The sequence below is a fragment of the Mustela nivalis genome (assembly GCF_964662115.1).
Source record: "Mustela nivalis genome assembly, chromosome: 2".
Lineage (NCBI taxonomy): Eukaryota > Metazoa > Chordata > Mammalia > Carnivora > Mustelidae > Mustela > Mustela nivalis.
Window position 1 is genome coordinate 181091468 of NC_139021.1, and position 18418 is coordinate 181109885.

Below are 18418 nucleotides of genomic sequence, written 5' to 3' on the forward strand. Positions count from 1 at the left end.
AACGCTATGCTCCGACATTGGACTTAAGTAAGGAAAAAGTACAATGCCTCACGCAACAAGCAAATGGTGTTTCCCAACAGCTACTCACCTGAGAGCTCTTGCCACACTTAGCATCTCCTGAAACGATCACAATTTGATTCTGAAGCAGATTCTCCATAAAGGAGTATTTTTCTTTCCATATTGGAAGATCTTCTCTCTCTTTTAGAAGTTTGTAATAACGGGATGAATATGGCAAGCCGTCGAAAGGGTTGAGTTCCAAATCCTCACAAGCCAAAATCCCCTCCTCATCCCCATCACTGGAATCCAGGGACTCGGGGAAATAGCGTTTCTCTGAGGCGGAGTCCGGGCATTCCAGTTCTGCCTCTTCCATCGTGTCCGAGGGCGAGCTTAAGCAGCCGGCATCCTCCGGGCGCTGTGCTCCGACGGCAGCGCGCCGCGAACCGGGCGAGAGTCTGCGGTCGCTCGCTGGGACGGCCCGATCCGGGGCTTCAGTGCAGAGTCTCAGCCAGCTGGGCTCCCCGCATCGGCACGCGGGCCTCTCTGCTGTGTGACCTACGGTGCCCGCACACGCGCTTCTGTACGTTCAGTGACAGTCCGTACACCGCCCTACAAACACACAAACAAAAAAAAATCAGGTACCCAAACAAGATGTCCAAAAGCAAAAGTACAGGCGTTCAAAATGAAAGCGTTAACTGTTTTTTTGTGTGTGTGTTTCCGCCACCTGGTTACTGCCTGTGCTTTCTGCTTCGTCTTTGAGAAGCCAGGCTAGCTCTTCAGGTGCAATCAGCTGCCGCCTTCTCCTGGCTGGCTTAGGGACGGCTGCACACTGCACCTGGTGCTCTAGGCCTGACCTCGAGCACAGGCCCCGACAGCGAGCCAGGGACATGGTGGCTGTGAGGCTCTAGCAGGTGGTCTCTAGCCCCACTATGAGAGAGACACTGGACCCTGTTACTGGGGGACACCGTGAGGACCCAGTGCATCCTGCCCTAACACTGGTTACAAGACAGTCTATTTTGTTTTAATTAAGAAATCCTCTAGCTTAAAGGAGAGTATTTTTAAAAACTTCATTTAGCTTTGCTTATGCCAGTCCACAGTGACAGGTGAGGGAAGTGGATTAATTTATTTATTTCTTCCCTCTGAGGCTATAGTTAGCTTTGAGTTATAAGGTCTTTTTTTTTTTTTTTAAAGATTTTATTTATTTGACAGATCACAAGTAGGCAGAGAGGCAGGCAGAGAGAGATCAAGAAAAGGAAGCAGGCTCCCTGCTGAGCAGAGAGCCCAATGTGGGGCTTGATCCCAGGACCCTGGGATCATGACCTGAGCCGAAGGTAGAGGCTTTAACCCACTGAGCCACCCAGGCGCCCAATATAAGGTCTTGGTTTAATCAAGCAGAAGCCTCAGGCAAATTTCTTGAGATTCTAGGACCTTGATCCCAAAATACCTGATTCAAGTGGCAGTAGAAGAAAACATTTTTTTTTTAAAGATTTCGTTTATCTATTTACATGAAAGAGAAAGAGAATGAGTTGGTAGGAGGGGGCAGAAGGAGAGGGAGAAGCAGACTCCCCGCTGAGCAGGAGCCCAACATGGGACTCGATTCCAGGACCCCAAAATCATGACCTGAATTGAAGGCAGATGCTTAATTGAATGAACCACCCAGGCGCCCTGAAAATATTTTTTTTTTTTTAAAGATTTTATTTTTTTATTTATTTGACAGACAGAGATCACAGGTAGGCAGAGAGGCAGGCAGAGAGAGAGGAGGAAGCAGGCTCCCTGTTGAGCAGAGAGCCTGATGCAGGGCTCGATCCCAGGACCCTGGGATCATGACCCGAGCCAAAGGCAGAGGCTTTAACCCACTGAGCCACCCAGACACCCCCTGAAAATATTTTAAATGAAGAAAAGAAATTACCCAAGCAAGGGCAAATTTAAAAGAGGTCAGTAACTTATTCCCTACATGTCAGGTAAGTGATCTTTCAATCCTGAGTGATTTTTTAAAAATCCAATCACTATTGCTGGAAATAAACCCCTTTTCACATTAGCCAGGTCAAAACTAAAAATACAGAGAAACTCAAGGAAAAAAGAACAAACCGTAATTTGTAACTCATGATATTGTCAAATTACTCTTTTTACAGAACCTCGTTTACCACAACTATTGCTTTAGACGGTTAGTGGGCTCCCAGGCTAGCTCCTCACCCAGGTAATAAAAAAGGCTTCTTCGGGATGCCTGGGTGGCTCAGTTAAGTGGCTGCCTTCAGCTCAGGTCATGATCCTAGTGTCCTGGGATTGAGTCCCACATAGGGCTCCTTTCTCGACAGGGAGCCTGCTTCTGCCTCTGCCTGCCTGTGCTCGCGTGCTCTCTCTCTCTCTCTGACAAATAAATAAAATATTAAAAAAATAAATAAATAAAAGGCTTCTTCACTATTCAAGCCAGGCTCCAGGGAAACACCGAAACACTCAGGAAACAATGGCTGGGTGCCTCCTCAGGGCTTTGGTTAATAACACACATTAAGGATACTCTTAGGTCAAGACCAAGACTTTACAAACTCACACACAAATAGGCCAAAGGGAGAAATTAATAACCAGAGGGGTGGAAGAAAGGATGTCTAGCACCTCAAAGGGAGAGTTCTTCAAAATTCATTCTGAAAGTTGATTCAAAATTAGAGTGGTGTAATAACGCAAATGTAATATGGACTAACGTCACAGTGGGTTATTGTTCCTGCGGATGAGACCAGCTCTACAGAGCAGCTCCAAAGGAACACTCTGGCTTGGGATCACAGAACAAGGTGACTTTAAGACAGTATCTAAGAATCAGAAAATTCCACTGCGTAAGAGAAGTTAACGTTTGGTTTTACAATCAATTTTTCCTTTATTCTGATTAGAATCCCTTCTGGAGGTTCTCATTCTACATGTAAATTAAATTGCTGTTATTATGATCAATGATTGCCCTAGGTACTATTTCTGAACCATTTTACCTAAAAAAACACAGTTACTATTTTTACCAAATAAACATCCTTGAAATGTTTCTCTTAGTTTTATGATACTCCCTGAAGGTCAATAATCTTGTAATTAAAGTAAAACCTTATTTATTAAGTATCGACTACTTTGAACCATCAAGAAAGACTTGAGTTTTCTGAGCAGTCATCTTTCCAGAGATGGAAGGGTCACCCGGCCCCCTCACCACACCTACAAAGTACAGCTCCATCACCTACTTCTCTGTTCCGCTGGATTAAAGATGGCTGCCAGTGCTCTGCCACTGCTCCCCTGAGAGGTGGAGTCTACTTCCTCTCCCCTTTGCTGAGCTGGCCCTGTGAATCACTACCATCAAAAGAATGCAGTGAAGTGACGATGAACCACTTCTAAGGCATCCACATGCCTGAAACACTCCCTCTTGAAGCCAGCTGTCATTCTGGGAAACGCCCAAGCCACATGGAGAGGTCACCAGAAAGAGACCTAAGCCGGGCTTCCACTGGCAGAAAGCACACACATGCCACGTGAGGAAGCCACGGAAGATGGTCGTAGCCAGGTCAAGTCTCCAGATGACCACAGGCCCAGCCAATACAACCCCCAGCGAAAGAGCACCCACAGCCACCCTGTCAACCCAGAGAACCGTGAAAGGGAACCCACGGTCATGGCTTCTGGAAGCTACTACGTTCCTGGGTATTGGTGTTGGCAGCAACAGATAACCAGACCTCTGCCTACTGAAGCAATCTAACTTTCTCTTCGTGACTCAGGGTCATCATTACGTCAGTTTCCCAAACAGAACGATGTCCTCAGACTTCCCGGAAGTGTCCAGGGATCAAAGGCCAGACTGGTCTGAAGCCCCGCATTTCTGCAGGGATTCGATACCCATGCACCCTGTGGTCAGCGTGCTTACCTGGTAGGGCCCTTCTCTGCTTTTCTGACCCACTTTCCTACCCAGCATATTAGAAACCAGTTAAGCTTGTTGGACAGAAATACTTGTAAAGGTTAAGCCCTCAAAGGGCTCTCTATTGAATTCAGCAAGCGCTATGAAGTTTGTGACGATCTATGTTCACCACTCAGAGGGACTTTCTGTTGCTTGGTAGTTTGAGGCCCAGATTTGGAGGGAGCAGCGGCGGAGTTTTCATGATAGACAATGCCTTTCCACATTTATTTGGCTACTGGCTTGACCCATATCAGGATTTTCTTAAAGGTAATTAAATACATACAAGAGATCCAAGGTTGGCCTTTGGCAAACTTAGTAGTACCAGTGAGGGAAAGCAAATACGGTAGGTGACATGCCCCTCAAATCCAAATGTAATAAAAACTGTTCTGTTAGCAGTATCAGTTACATTCCTCTACAAAGATCTGAAAGACTGTTATTTGCTCCTTTTCAAAGCTTTCTTACACATAAATTGTAGACTGCATAATATGTGAAGGACTGCCCTTTGAAGCGAGTCTATCACAACTTTTAAACAAGCATTTATGAAAAACAATACAGATCCAATGTAACACAAAACTACCTCAACAGGAAAGAATCAGAAGTTGATGTAAGGGGAGCTATGTCTCAGTCACTGCAATCCTCAGTTCTGGTGCAGTTACTTCTAGAAACACAGTTCACAGAAAAGGTAAAGTTTGCAAGGAATAAAGTAAACCAAGATCGTGAAATTTGTCCTGAGAAACTCTGGATTAGGTTTCGCTGTTCAATGTTCCTCTTCTGCATTTTTCTCCATGTTCAGTTTACTAAAAATACATTCTTCACACCTATCAAGTTCTCAAATGTACAACGTGAGGACTCTGTGGAGATGGAGGGGCCTGTGTGGTCTCCTGCGGTGTCACGGCTTTGATGCCATCCACGTGAGGGCTCCCACCTGCGTGTGCTGTCCACCTCGCTCCTGAACTTGGTCTCCTGTGTTCTACTACTAACTCATCACATCCAAATTGGCTATACAACAGGCACTTCAAACTGAGCATGTCCTAAACTGACCCCCTGATATTTACCCTGAAGCCACAAACCTGGTCCTCCCACATCAATGACTTCCTTCCTTTCAATTGCTCAGACCAAAAAAAATTGAAATTATTCTTGATTTTTTTTTTCTTGCCCTCAAATCCCACATCTGATCCTTCAATGGTAGTAGGCAGAATAACAGCCTACAGAGACCTGCATGTCTTCATCCCCGGAACCTGGGAATGTGTACTTTGAAGGCCAAAAGGGCCTAAAAGGTCACCAAGTTAAAGCCCTCCGGCTAGGGAGACTATCCTGGTGAGTCCAACCTAATCTTAAGAGCCCTGAAATCAGACAACCATTCCCAGTTACAGTCACAGGGATGCAGTGCTGTTGGCTTTGAAGGTGGAGGAAGGGCCGTGAGCCAAGGAATGATGTGGGTGGCCTCTAAAAGCTGAAAAGACAAGGAAATGGATTCTCTCCTCGAGTCTCTGGAAAGGAACACAGGCCTGCCAATCTTCGATCTTAACCCAGTGGGGATCTGGACGGACTTCTACCCTACAGAACTGTAAGAAAAAATAACCACTCACTCTGCGGTGATTTATTACAGGAGCAACAGAAAATGAATTGATGATGTCAGCTCTACTTTCAAAATACACTGAGCACCACTGGGAGCAGCTGGTCCCCTGGGTCATGGCAGCAGCCTCCTGCCTGGCCTTCTGATTTACTCTTAGCCATAGTCTCTTCTCAACCCAGTCGCAAGGACCCTGTCAGTCAGCTTGTGTGTCCCCTGCTCCCAAGTCTCCACTGGTCCTCCTCTCATCTCACTCCAGGGAAAACCCCAAACACTTAACAGGATCAGCAAGCTCGGAGGCTCTGGACCTGGCACGGCTCTGGCCTCATCTCCAACCACTCCCTTGCTCCTCACACTTCTAGCCGCCTGGTCCCCTGGGTGTTCCTTGGACACCCCAGCAGGGGACTTCACGCCTGCTCCTCTGTCTGAAATGTCCTTGCCTCAGGTGTCCCAATGGCTAGCTCCCTTTCCTCTTAAAGGTTTTTATCAAATGTCAGTCGGGGTGGCTGACATCTGCCTTAGCATCTGCCTTCAGCTCAGGCCATGATCCCAGGGTCCTGGGATCGAGCCCCACATCAGGCTCCCTGCTCAGCCGAAGCCTGCTTCTCCGTCTCTCACTCCCCCTTCTTGTGTTCCCTCTCTCGCTGTGTCTCTCTCTGTCAAATAAAAAAAAAATAAAATCTTAAAAAAAAAAAAAAGTCAACCCAGTGAGGGCTTATCGCCACCCTGTCTACACTTTGACCCCCCCCCCCCACAACCCAGACCCACTTCCTAGCCTCTTTTCCTGCTTTGTTCTTTCCCCTTGACACTCACCACGGGCCGACAAAGTATATATTTTACCTCTTGACCTTGCTTCTGGCTGGTGTCCTCCACCAGAAGGCGAGCACCACGAGGCAGGGATTTGTGTCTCTTCTGCTCACTGCTGTCTACAACAGAGCCTGGCCCCTACTCCGCATTCAGGAAATCTCTGTGGAGTGGATGATGCTGGCAGTTCAGAGAGATTTTTACTCAACTTTTCCAAGTGTGCCTCACACTGTGTCAGTGTCGGGGTTTTCTCAAACTCCTTAGGACTCAGTTCTTCTCCTTTCCCTGGTCTTTTACTTCATACCAAGATGCTTGTGATGACCTACTGTCACTATGCTTTGGGATTTCTGTGATTCTGTGTCCCCTTTCATGAATAAGAGGACAGACTCCTTTTATTCCCAAAGGCTCTGGCCTGAACTTCTGGGGAATTCCCAGATTCCCAAACTGAAATATTTGTACAGGTTCTTGATTGGCCTTGAAGAAGACACCCAAGCCACAGTTCACCCTGTCTTTCAGCAGAGTTACAGGGCAGAAACCACAAGAGCTTCCCTGAGATCTGTTGGGAGGCACGGACCACGCTTGCCCCAGGCCGCCGACCTTCCATAACTGATACAGACAAAGCAATGTCCTTTCATACCAGGGAACCACTCAACTACCTGTCTTACCTATTAACCTCGCCCCACGGTTTTGGTCTCTGCTTAGACTGTTAATGGAGCGATTCCCTCTTTGGTATGGGCCACAGTCTGAGCCCGAATATTGTGGGTGCTTAATCAGTAATTAGAGGCTGCAGAGCTAATGACTGAATCACTTTCTGTTCTTTGGGGATTTTCCACTTTTAAGACTAACATCTTCATGCCTACACTGCTGGTCTTCCGTTTACTTACTCAGCCAGGACCGGAGCGCCCACTAAGTAGCTACCCTGCGAACGGGCCAGTGCCACAGAGCGAGCAGCCAGGTCTGGGTCCTGTCTTCCCAGAGCGTACTGTCCAGCGAGGCCAAACTTGGGAGGGGGGTGTTGTGGGACAGAGACCGTCTATGACACGCGGACTTAGTCTCATGGTCAACTAACTAGAAGAAGGAAGAGGTGGCTGGTACGTGAAAGGTTCTGGTACAGACGAACTCGCAGAGTGGACAGGGCCAGCTCACCAAAGACGGTATGCAAAAGAGACCGTGTTTTATTGTAAATGCCATGGGTCTAACGTGCCCGGTCATTTTCTGACCAAAATTCTTATTTTTTTTTACTTTTTCGCTTCTTTTTACAATTCTCCTATTAGATTTGATATGTTATGGGATTTTTTAATACTAGAACTTATAATGTTCTTTAAGTCCTTAGTGAGACAAGTTTGAGGAGAGCTGGTAACACTTCAAGGCCAACGGCAGGATGAAGCGTAGTGGGGTTCGGAGCTGGCTCACCGAGCTGGGCAAAAAATCATTTTCATGTACAAAAATTCTTAAGACTTATGAAAACTAAACAACATTTCTTGACTTGAGTATTTTCAATCATTTTCTGATAGGTCTGTGAAAATAGTCTGTTCTGTGATCTGATTCGCAGCCCCTCCCTTTTTACCTCCACTCTTTAGGTAAAGGGTTCTGGGAGAAAAGGGAACACACACACACACGCACACACAATCTTGCCTTAAAAAAAAAAAAAATTCTTTTTATATGACACCCAAAACTGGGTTGACATTATTTCACCAAATAATTTTTTTCTTGAAGAATCAGTGGTAATTTGTATTGAAACTTTACAAATATTTTAGTATCTATTTAATGTCTCCTCATATTCTGCATGGCAGTAAATTATTTAATATTAAATATTTATACACAGGTTCAAACAGAATTAGTAATCTAAAAAAGAAAAAAAAACTCCAAGGATGAGTCTTCTGTAAATACTAATATTAAAAAGTTGTACTTTTGTCATCTGTATCCCCAAACTCAGTTATTCCCGTGTCACAGATTTTCCAATCTCCCAGGAGAAACGCTATCCTCGATAAAGTGAACTCTGATCTCTACTATGACAGTGTAAGTCCTGAAAAATAAAACATATTAATTCTGGCCATTTATGGGAGCAGCTTAGAAAAAGGAGACATCTGTCTACGTGGAGTTTTTGGAACTAAACTGTGGGACTAATGCAAACACTTGGTACATGCACTCAACACATTTATTCAGATTTTCACTTTGTCCTCTCGCTCTACGTTCACCACACGCTTCCTAAAGTCAAGATACATTTCTGAGCCATCTTTACAACTTCTACAAAGTGAGATACAGGGTTTTTCACAGACCATGTGACCAATAAATATTTTCTCAACTAATAAACAATATCCCTGTAACCCATAATTATAATGTTTAGAACAGAGGTTAATGAGGCATTACAAGTGAATAATAACGGTCTTCAGGATAAAGGGCTATTATTTTTTAGAGAACAGGATCACTGGTCCAACATTCCATGCCAATTCCATTCAAAATGCTTTTTTGTGGCAACATAAAGAGCTTGCACCGAATGTAAATCAACTCATTGCTTCCTTCATTGAAGAAGTCTTGCTATTAAAAATGTCAGCTCAGTTTAACAGTATGATTAGAGCCACAGTCTGCATCCTGGCACAAGCTCCTTGTCTCACTGCCAACCAGTAACAGTGTGTGGACTGGAACTGGTCTGCAGATCGCAATTCGAGAAGCATGGTTCTTACTGCTACTAAAGTTGAACTGGTAACAATAATGGTAATGATGGTAATTCCGCCAATTAGCCTCTATAGAGTGGGCTTCCTGGGTGCCAGATGCTCTACGGCTTTAAATGCTTCGTATGGATTATTTCATTTAAACTCTTAAAGACCCCATGAGGGTTTACTTTATTATTTCCATTTTTCAAGTGAGGAAATTTAAGTCTTTGGAGGTTTAGTTAATTCATCCAGCTTCTAATAGCTCGTCTGTGGGAGAGCAGGTGCTTGAAGTCAAGCAGCCTGATCTCAGCGTAACCCCAGTTAAGTGTACAGCGTATGCCTAACCACACTGTGCCACACTGCTTCCCGGCTGCATCAACGAACCCGGGCTCACGGTGAGACACTGTGGGCTGAAGGAATATCTGAGGTTATAGGAGAGGTCAGGCAGGGGTGGTCTGGAAGAAATACCATTAAACAGAACAGAGAGTGAGAGCGCAGCTCTCTTATGAAAAGACATTTGAGATTTTCTGAAAAACATGGTTGTAATCACCCACGTGGCCTTACAGTCAAATATTTAATATGTAAACTTTATCTCCCAGGCATGTGATACTCTAACTGAAACAATGGGCTTATCATTACTAGGACTTTGGGACGGTTAGCCTGTAGGCTGCTTTAAATGGGCTGAGAGCTCCCCAAAGCACATCTTCCAAGATCTACTTAAAATCTTTCTTGAACAAGATAAAAGTTCAGAATTCATTTTAAAAGACTCTTCTGTCCAGACTTCTAACCAGTAGACTTGTTTTGATTTTAATCAAATTACATCAGGTGGCTTTTTAAAGACACTCAAATTTTAAAAATGATTCACTTTTAACTCAATAATTATCTGTTCATACCAAATATGGCTGGAATAACCAATCATGAATAATTAATTTAAGAATTCTACATTCCACTGGTAATTGACATTTCTGTAGACTTATATACGGGAAGATCACCCAAACTCAATCAATACTTACATATCATAATAACCTATCACTGCCCACATATATATTTGTAAATCAAGCTTTTTATTAGAATGTCATTCAGTGCCTTTCAATATTGTTTTGTTTGGTTTTACCAGAGAATATTCTAAAAACTAGTATTTGAGCAAAAGCAAAGTTAATACAATTTGCTAAAATATTAACTTGGCTTATTTACGTGCTCCATTTAGATAATTTAAGCAACAGTTAAGATCCAGCAAAAACTTAACTCTAAAGAGATTATTGCAAGTCTTCCTAGAAAAATAATATAGTTATTTTACCTCCAACATTTACAAAGTGAACTTTTGCCCACCTTTTTGTAAAGACAGCATTTGTTTCAGGTATCGTCATAACCCCCAAAGCTACATTTTACTTGAATTATTGTTCCAAATGGGGTGGTGGGAAACCACAGATACCAGGAAATTTTCTTTCTTGTTAAGAAAGTAATGGGTAGTCATTTTGCAGTCACTTTAGTAACACAGAAACAGATTGATAAACTAAGTTGTACATTCCACAGCAAGTGGAAGAAAATATAATTTCAGGAACGCCAATGCATGAACCCTCAAGAGCAGGGAATCCACTTTATTAATCTTTCCAGATTTTGAGCTTTCTTTGGCCACTCCTCCTCAGTCTCCTTGGGTTCTCCCACCACACCCACCTCCTCACGCTGAGTAACTGCGCCCCCGGGGTCTGAACCCGGACGCTCTTCTCATTCCACTCAATCTCCCTGGAGAGATTTATTCACTCACATTTCGCCTCAGTTTCCGAATGCTTCATCTAAACTTCCCCCTTCATCTCAGACTTCTTTCTTTAGTTCCTACCCCACATGTCCAACTCCTACTTAAGTGAAATCCCAACTTAGATGACAGGCACTTCAAACGAACTGAACTCATCACGGATGCATTTCTCACACTCCCTAAGAAGAACAAGACTTCTTTCCTTTTCTCGTGTTCTGGATTTCGAGAACAGAACACTTTCCCCATCACCTGGACACCATCCCTGGCTTCTCCCTCTTCTTCACCCTCTACAGCACCAACACCTGCCACTTGGATCCTCTGAGGGCCCCCTCCACCCTGTTCCCCACCCTCCCAACCACCACACTTATTTTATCATTTCTTGATGGAATTACTACAAAATCTCGGGTTTGGTTTTTCTGCCTCTAGTTTTGGCTCTCCACCAGTCCGTCATTCACAGGCTGCCAGCGATCCCTTTCAAATGGAGAACCGATCACGTCACTGACCCAAATCCTTCTCATTACCTTCAAGATACAAATCTCACTCCTTTGGTCCTTTCTGATTTAATGCATATCTGCCTCCCAGCTTCACTTCCTTCTATGCTCTTCTATTAAGTGGCCTCTGCTCCTGCCACAGTGGACTCCTACTCAGAGTTGTTCTCTCGTGCCCCTGTGCCTTTGCCCGGGAAGACCTCACACATAATCCATCTGGTCATTTCCTATTCCCTTGTGGAGAACAACCCCCTGAGAAGTACCTGGCATATTATGGATGCTCAGTAAGTTTGCTGTATGCCTGCAGTAACTAGCACCTCCATTTAAGAAGTTCTCTACAATATGCAAGCTATTTTCACTCCTATCTATAAATCACATGTCACGGATTTTGATTTTCACAACTTGACTGTTAGACAATCCCTGCAGATCTTGTTATTACCAGTTTCCAATGAGAAAATAATAGCTCCTGACTTTCCAAAGTGGCATAGCTAGAAATTAATGTGATCACCCCTGACTAAAAGCTTGTCTTGTGTTATTATTCTACTTAAATTATCAGGTAGATACTGAAAACCCACCATGAGCTAAAAGGAGTACTGGACTTAGTTCCTAAAATAGTTAATCTAATTAGAGGCACAGACCCATGCACATAAACTGGCAGAAAACTACAGGAGAGTAGAGTTGGGGCTAGGTGCCAAACTGGGTAGTGTCCCCAGTAGGAGAGAGCAGTGCATTTTGTGGGCATTGACCAAATCCTGGAAGACTTTGCAGATGCGGGGGGCAGCAACATGGTCCTGCAGCCCAATTATACTAAGAATGAGTAAAATGTTGAAAGAGCATTCCTGGAGTCCAACAATTTGAATGCAGACCATTACAGATCTGGAGGCCACACAAGAAACGAGGCAAAAATGGACATTCGTTTTCTACCTTGACTGAACTCCTTGTAAATTTCAGAAAGTAGTGGTGAAAAAAGAGAGAAAAAAGTACCCTCACTCCAGCAAAACAAAAAGCAAACAAAAATCCAGTAACAGAAACAAAAACGTCCTCTGACTTAGGATAGTAAGTCTAGGAAACACACAGTCATTTGTTTCTCTTTCTTTCTTTCTTTCTTTTTTAAATCATCCTACTCGCATTAAATAATATTAACTTTCTACTGTAATTATTTTTATTTTGAAATCTGATGTGGCTAAGAGACTTAAGTAAGAAAAGGAAAGGCTAGGTCTGTCCCTTCACTGCTACCTTATTCCCTGGTCAGAGTGGTTCGGTTTACTACTCTAGTTAAGCACCAGCAAAGTAAATAATGTAATAATTCTACCCAGTCTGATGAACTTAGAGACCTTTTTAAAAATCCGGACTTTATCATTTTTACCAACCACCCGTAACCGCCTAAATATGCCAACGAAAATAAAAAGAAAACACATGGTGGGAAATCCCCCAAAGGAGCAACCAATACCTTTGACATTCATCTCCACCCCTACCCCATGAGCAACATTCTGTCCTCAGGATAGCTCCTCCAGTAAGAAAGCATATCCCTTTATCTCAAGCACTTTCTTGAACACTCTTCTCCGTCAACAGACAAGCACAAATCCACGGTACCAGCTGCTTGAGGGAGAAGAGAAACTGAATGTTGTCCTTAAACATGTTAGTACCTTCCCCCACTTCCACCCCTCAACCAGTCATTTCTTCCATAAACACACTATCCCCGAAAATCCAATATTGCTTTCCACAGTTGCCAGTTACCTATTACCTGAAATATTTCAATGCCAGACTTCCTCAATGTCAAGTTTATTGCTACTGATAAAACCATTCTTCTACACTGCTAAGCTTAAAATACCAACATATACCTCCACTTTTCAACCTTAAAATCTGCATGCAACAACCAAATTCTTGAGTCCTTTTAACTTCAGCGTGGAGACTGGAGAGAGACAACATTGTTCCCTTGTTCTTTTTTAAATACAAATGCTGAATCCTTTACTGTTTGAGAAAATAAAACCCTATCTCTTTTACATGTTAATAAAGACCAGGTTTTTATCACTAACTTGTCACTTTGATTATGGCATCACTAATGAGCACCATTATGTTTCTTGGATGAAAAGACCAACTCACAATTTTGCTAAAGGTACGAAAACTCGAGTCTGAAAACACTGTTCTACAGAAGTGCTGTTGATCTTAGATGCTGTTTGTCTAAAAAGGTACCCCCTGCCCTAAGTTTCAGGAACAGGTAATTAAGGTGCCGTGAAGTGTTTACTTTCTAAATTTGTTGTTACTTCAATATTTTAGCTGATGAATTATGAGTTCAGTATATATCACACTGCTTGTCAATATCCACACATAAACCTTCTTGCTTTGACAAGTAATCTGAAAAGGCCCTCTACAGTCCAGGAGGGGAAGCCCAGTTCGGTGGAACATAATAAATGTCCGTTTCCATCACAGAATATATGCTTCTCAGGTTCAATTAACCTCTGAACGATTCTCTTTCTACCAGGAAAGTAATTTTCCTTGGTGTCCTTGTCATCTATGGAGTGGAAATCTCTCTAGTGGCGAAGAATGAGTAATCGCTTACATGACCCAAAAAGGGCTCTTCTCATCATTTCCCTCAAGTGCTGTCCAGAGCAGCGGGAGGAACTGATGGAGGGGCCATCAGCTCCAGACATGAGCACCAAATCAGTCCTGCACTTCCCACCCGCCTCCTCTTTTCCTCCTCAATCCTTTCCTTCTCTCTCCTCCATTTTTCTTTCCTCCTTAAGGCCCGTGTTTCTTAAGCTAGATCTCTCTCCCGGTGGTTTGCATTTTTACAACCCACCAGGCTCAATCTCTTGCGATCCTCAAAGCTTCCTTAAAGCATGACCGGCACGTATTTCAACAGCCAATTATTATGATGGGATTGTATGGGCTAATGTTACAGTTTAGCAGCCCTACAAAGTTTTGGTACAAAATACGTGGGCTGACTCCACAGCTGAACCGAAAACGGGGAGGATGGAAATAAACAACACACACACACACTCCAACCGGAAAGATCCAACCCAGGCCCACTGCCTGAAATGTGATACTCGGGATGACAGTGCAATGTGGGGCAACGGAATGCTCCCGGGTTTCAGGATTCAGGAGACGCATGTGGCCCACTGCCGCCGACAGAAGAGGCTTTCTTTTGCTTTCTGAGCCTCCCATAAACGCCGCCCGAGCGACCACCCTCCCGGGGCCTGGCCGACGCCCTGGCTGCCGAGGGATCGCCCTGCTGGGAGGGCTGGGGTGCAAAGGGGCGCTCCCGCCGCCGACACGCGGACTCCGGGAGGTAGTGGCGGGGAGGCGGCCTCTGCTGGGGCCGTTTCGGGGGTCAGGGCGGGGTGGCCCTCGGCCAACGGGCGGGCAGCGGGGCTCCCCAAGGCGGCGGGGAAGGGCGCGCCGAGCCCGGGCGACCGCAACAGGTGCGCCGCGGCCGCCCACCCGCCCCTCCCGCGGCCCGGCCGGCCTTTACCTGCAGCGGCTGCTCCCGAGTCCGGGGCGGGAGGCCCGGGCCCGACCGCCCTTCCCCGCCCGGCAGGCCGAGCTCGCCGGACGCACGGACTGGCGGACCGACGGACGCCTCGGGACGGCGACGGAGGGGGGCCCGTGCCCCCGCCCCAAAGGCCCGGGCTCAGGCCCCGCCGGGGGCGCGAGGGCTGCCGGGGAGGACGCGACCGCCCGACCGGGCCTCAGGGACAGAGTCTCCAGCCGACGACCCGGCCACCACCCTCGTTCCCAGTCCCCGGCGACGCGCGGGCCCTCACGCTCGCCCGCGTTTCCTCGCGGCTTTTGGTCCCTCCCTCTCGCCGTCCTTCTGGCCCCTCCTCCTCGCCCTCCGGGTTGTCAAGGCAACCCGAGCGACGCCTGCCGCGGGCGAGAGGCGTTAGGAGGGGCGGCGGCGGCGCCGGGGGCTCGGCCCTTGGGGGCCCGGGAGCAGCTGACCATGGAGCCCCAGAGTAAGGGGGTCGGGCCGGGCGGGCCGGAACCTCCCGGGAGCAGGGGGGGCGCCCCGCGCGCGGTCCGCGGGCTGTGACGCTTCCGACGCGGAAGCACGGTTCTCCCGCTCGCTCTCCTCTCTCCCGGAGCGGGGGGACGGGCCCAAAGCTGCCCGGCGCGTCCGGCGGGGTCCGGGCGCCGAGGGGGTCCGCGGGGAGCCGGAGGGACGCGAGAGCTCGGGACTGTGTCCCCGAGGCGCCAGCGCCCCCGCCGCGCGCCATCCTGAAATGACCCGCGGGCAGATCCGTGCGCTTGTACGGACCCTCGTCGTCGCTGGAGCTTGGCTCATTCATTGTCCAGAGCCGTCCCGCCGCCACGACGTCAGCCGCTGGACCAGCCACGAGGCTGGGGCCTGAATGTCTGAGCGAGACCCCGTCCAGTCCCCACTCCGCAGTCTGTGATTTAAGGCAGAAAACAACAACAAACCAGAAAACAAAGCCGCTCTGTCCGGGCGCGTTTGGTTCGTTGCTAGAGGCTGTACGAGCAAAGACACTGCAAATATGAATATAGATCGATCGATCTATCTATAATTTTCCTGTTTCTCACATTGTTTGGCAAAACGTGGGCCATCTGGAGTTGAGAGCGAATATGCGCTCTAACTTAACTGGGTGCCCCCGCTCCCAAAGCTCTCTAGGCCTGTAGGGCCCTGTCCGAGTTTTCCAATAACGTCTTCTTGCTCCTTTTGTTCCCAAAATGATAACAGTGTTTTCTGTAAAGACTTAGAAGATCTTAAGCTGATGCAGTTTAACTCTCAAAACCAAGTCGGCTTTTCTTGGACAATTTGAGAAATGGAAGTACTCAGATCAAATCCATTCTCTGGGGAAAATGCTGGCATTTTAAAGGGTCGTTAGTTTTGGGCAAGAAGGCTTTATAAAGGCTTTTTTCCTTCCTTTTAACTCATTTGCTGATGAGAACCTTACAAGTTGTGAGTTATAGTTGCTTGAGTTGAATGTATACACTATCCTGCTGTTTGCATTATAACTCGATATTACTACAGCCTTCTTAGTGCGTCAGTCTCATAACTCTTTGTATTCTACATCTTAGCCAATTTGTTGAAAGAAACTATAACTTACGACAGTCTCCTGTCAAACTGATGCCAGACTGTGTATGTTTTCTGTTAATGGAAGAAAGAGGTGAAATATCTTGCAGAAACAGCAACTTTATTCCTTCAGATTGTTATTGTTTAAATGTGTTAAGTATAGATTTTGACTAATTCTGTGCTCGCTGTCTTTATCCACTCACCCATTCATAGTATCTCTTGTGTTCCAGACACTGTTCTAGAGATGGGGGTGGCGCAATGAATAGGATAGTGTTAGTTTGGGCCATCCCAGGAAAACCCTGCAGAGACTTGCCCAAGAACAACCCACACCTCTCTCAGGTCTGAGATTGGGAGGGAGGAGACAGAAATCTTCCAGGAGGAAGTAAGAGGAGGCCTGCAGAATGACCTTGATTTCGGCTCAGTCATCATCTCAGGGTTCTGAAATCGAGACCCAGGATGCGCTCCACGCTGGGCATGGAGTCTGCTTGAGATTTTCTCTCTCCCTCTGCTCCTCCTGTCCCTGCTCCCTCTTTAAAAAAAAAAAAAAAAAAAAAAAAAAAAAAAGTATTATGCATAGGAATTACATGTTTATATCCCATCGCATTGGGTTTTGAAGTGGAAAATTTTTGTTAATTCATGCCTGGGAGACAACTCCACATAGTCTTAAATGCTTTTATCAATTTAATCTCAAGTGATCCAAACAATCACCAGTTATCTTAGGAATTTTTTTAAAAGATTTTATTTTGAAGAAATCTCTACGTCTAATGTGGGGCTTGAGCTCACAACCCCAAGATTAAGAGTCTCATGGTCTACCGACTGAGCCAGCCAGGTGCCCCCGGAAATTCTTTCACAGTCTAATGAGCACTATTTTGGATAAATATTTACTAAATCATTCACTGTTAGTAACTATTTAGAGGATACCATTAAGTGATTTTTAAGGTCCCTTTTAACTTCAAAATTCATATCCAACCTTCAAAATTCAGATTTTACCTGAAACTGACGTTATTTCATTCTCTCAAAAATATTGACGAACACTAGATATGATATTAACAAGAATTATAATTATCTATAACTAGTGTTATCATTATATTATTATTATATTATTATTAATTTGTGATACAAATATTTTCTAACACATTGTAAGCCTGGTGTTTACCTTTTGTTAGTGACGGGTTTCAAAGAACATTTTACAACTGTAGTTGAACATATCATCAGTGAATTGATTGGAAGGAAGAATCCTTCTTAATTGCTTTAAGGATTAGACATATACCCAAGGAAAACACCAAGGAACCGCTAGAGTCAGTCTTATCCATTCTGTTTCCACACACTTAGGTTTCCATTACTTTTAGGAATGACCTTTATAAATGGAGTCATTAAAATCCAATAAACATAAACCTTCAGACCTCACAGCAGGCTTATACTCTGTCTATAGGCAGAGGAGAACAGGGCTACCACTATTTTACAGAATAATAATAAATCAATGAGCCAAGAAATGACTCCCCAGGGAAAGGGCAAATTAAGTAAGTTCACAACCTTGGGCTGTTCAGAGTGGTTTTGGCTTTAATTATTTTCTTTCTAAACTAACTATACTATTGGAAAGATAACATACAAAACAACATGGAAAATATACATCAAAAATTGTTTGGTTTTTGTTTTTAGAAAATATTTAAGTTCAACAGTACTGTCTCTTCCATAATTTCTTAGTGAATGACAATGCCAAGGGGTAACTTTGGGGGCCATTACCCTCTCTCTCATGATCTTTCCCTAGCTCACCAAATCACCCTAAGCAAACACACAATCTGGGTGTAAAAACTATGAATCAAATGCAACACCAAAGTAAGCCCCAGCTCCCACTTAGAACCCTATTGCTGCTTATTCTCTCTATAAAAAATCTAGGTCTAGTAAGCCAGGCAGCCATTGGCTGCGCCACCCCCCGCCCCGCACAGCTTAGAAAGGAATACCAAATGGGGATCCAAGTTATTCCAATGACTCAGAGAGTGAGGCATTCGCTTAAAGGACTGAAGCCTTTCTCCAAACCTGTTTTTCTACTGGTTTTCCCATCTTCGTTAGGATTATATCATCTCCCCGGTTATTCCAGCTGGAAATCAGTCATCCTTCCCTCCTCTCCTCCACTCCCTCCTGCTTGTCTTACCCCACCCACCAGCACGCCTGTGTATTCCACCTTCCAAATACTGTCATCACTGGGACTC

The 18418-nt window shown here is 45.3% G+C and overlaps 2 protein-coding genes across 3 annotated transcripts in view; one reads left to right on the forward strand and one right to left on the reverse strand.

The window, feature by feature from the left end:
- The window catches only part of DHX32 (DEAH-box helicase 32 (putative)), a 56619-nt gene that overhangs the window by 36503 nt on the left and 1698 nt on the right, over nucleotides 1–18418 (reverse strand). The window contains exons 1-2 of one of the 2 annotated variants that reach the window (XM_082721245.1): nucleotides 14646–14974; nucleotides 89–606 (exon numbers count right to left, since the gene is read on the reverse strand). In XM_082721245.1, coding sequence (XP_082577371.1) covers nucleotides 89–370 — 282 coding nt within the window. In that variant the 5' untranslated portion in view covers nucleotides 371–606; nucleotides 14646–14974. Of the gene's footprint in view, nucleotides 1–88; nucleotides 607–14645; nucleotides 14975–18418 lie in introns of those variants that run through there. The other variant, XM_082721246.1, reaches the window with a different exon arrangement.
- Nucleotides 15015–18418, forward strand: part of FANK1 (fibronectin type III and ankyrin repeat domains 1) — a 101710-nt gene continuing 98306 nt past the window's right edge. The window contains exon 1 of the mRNA XM_082721247.1: nucleotides 15015–15129. Within this exon, the coding sequence (XP_082577373.1) occupies nucleotides 15117–15129 (13 nt within the window). The 5' untranslated portion in view covers nucleotides 15015–15116. The remainder of the gene's footprint in view (nucleotides 15130–18418) is intronic.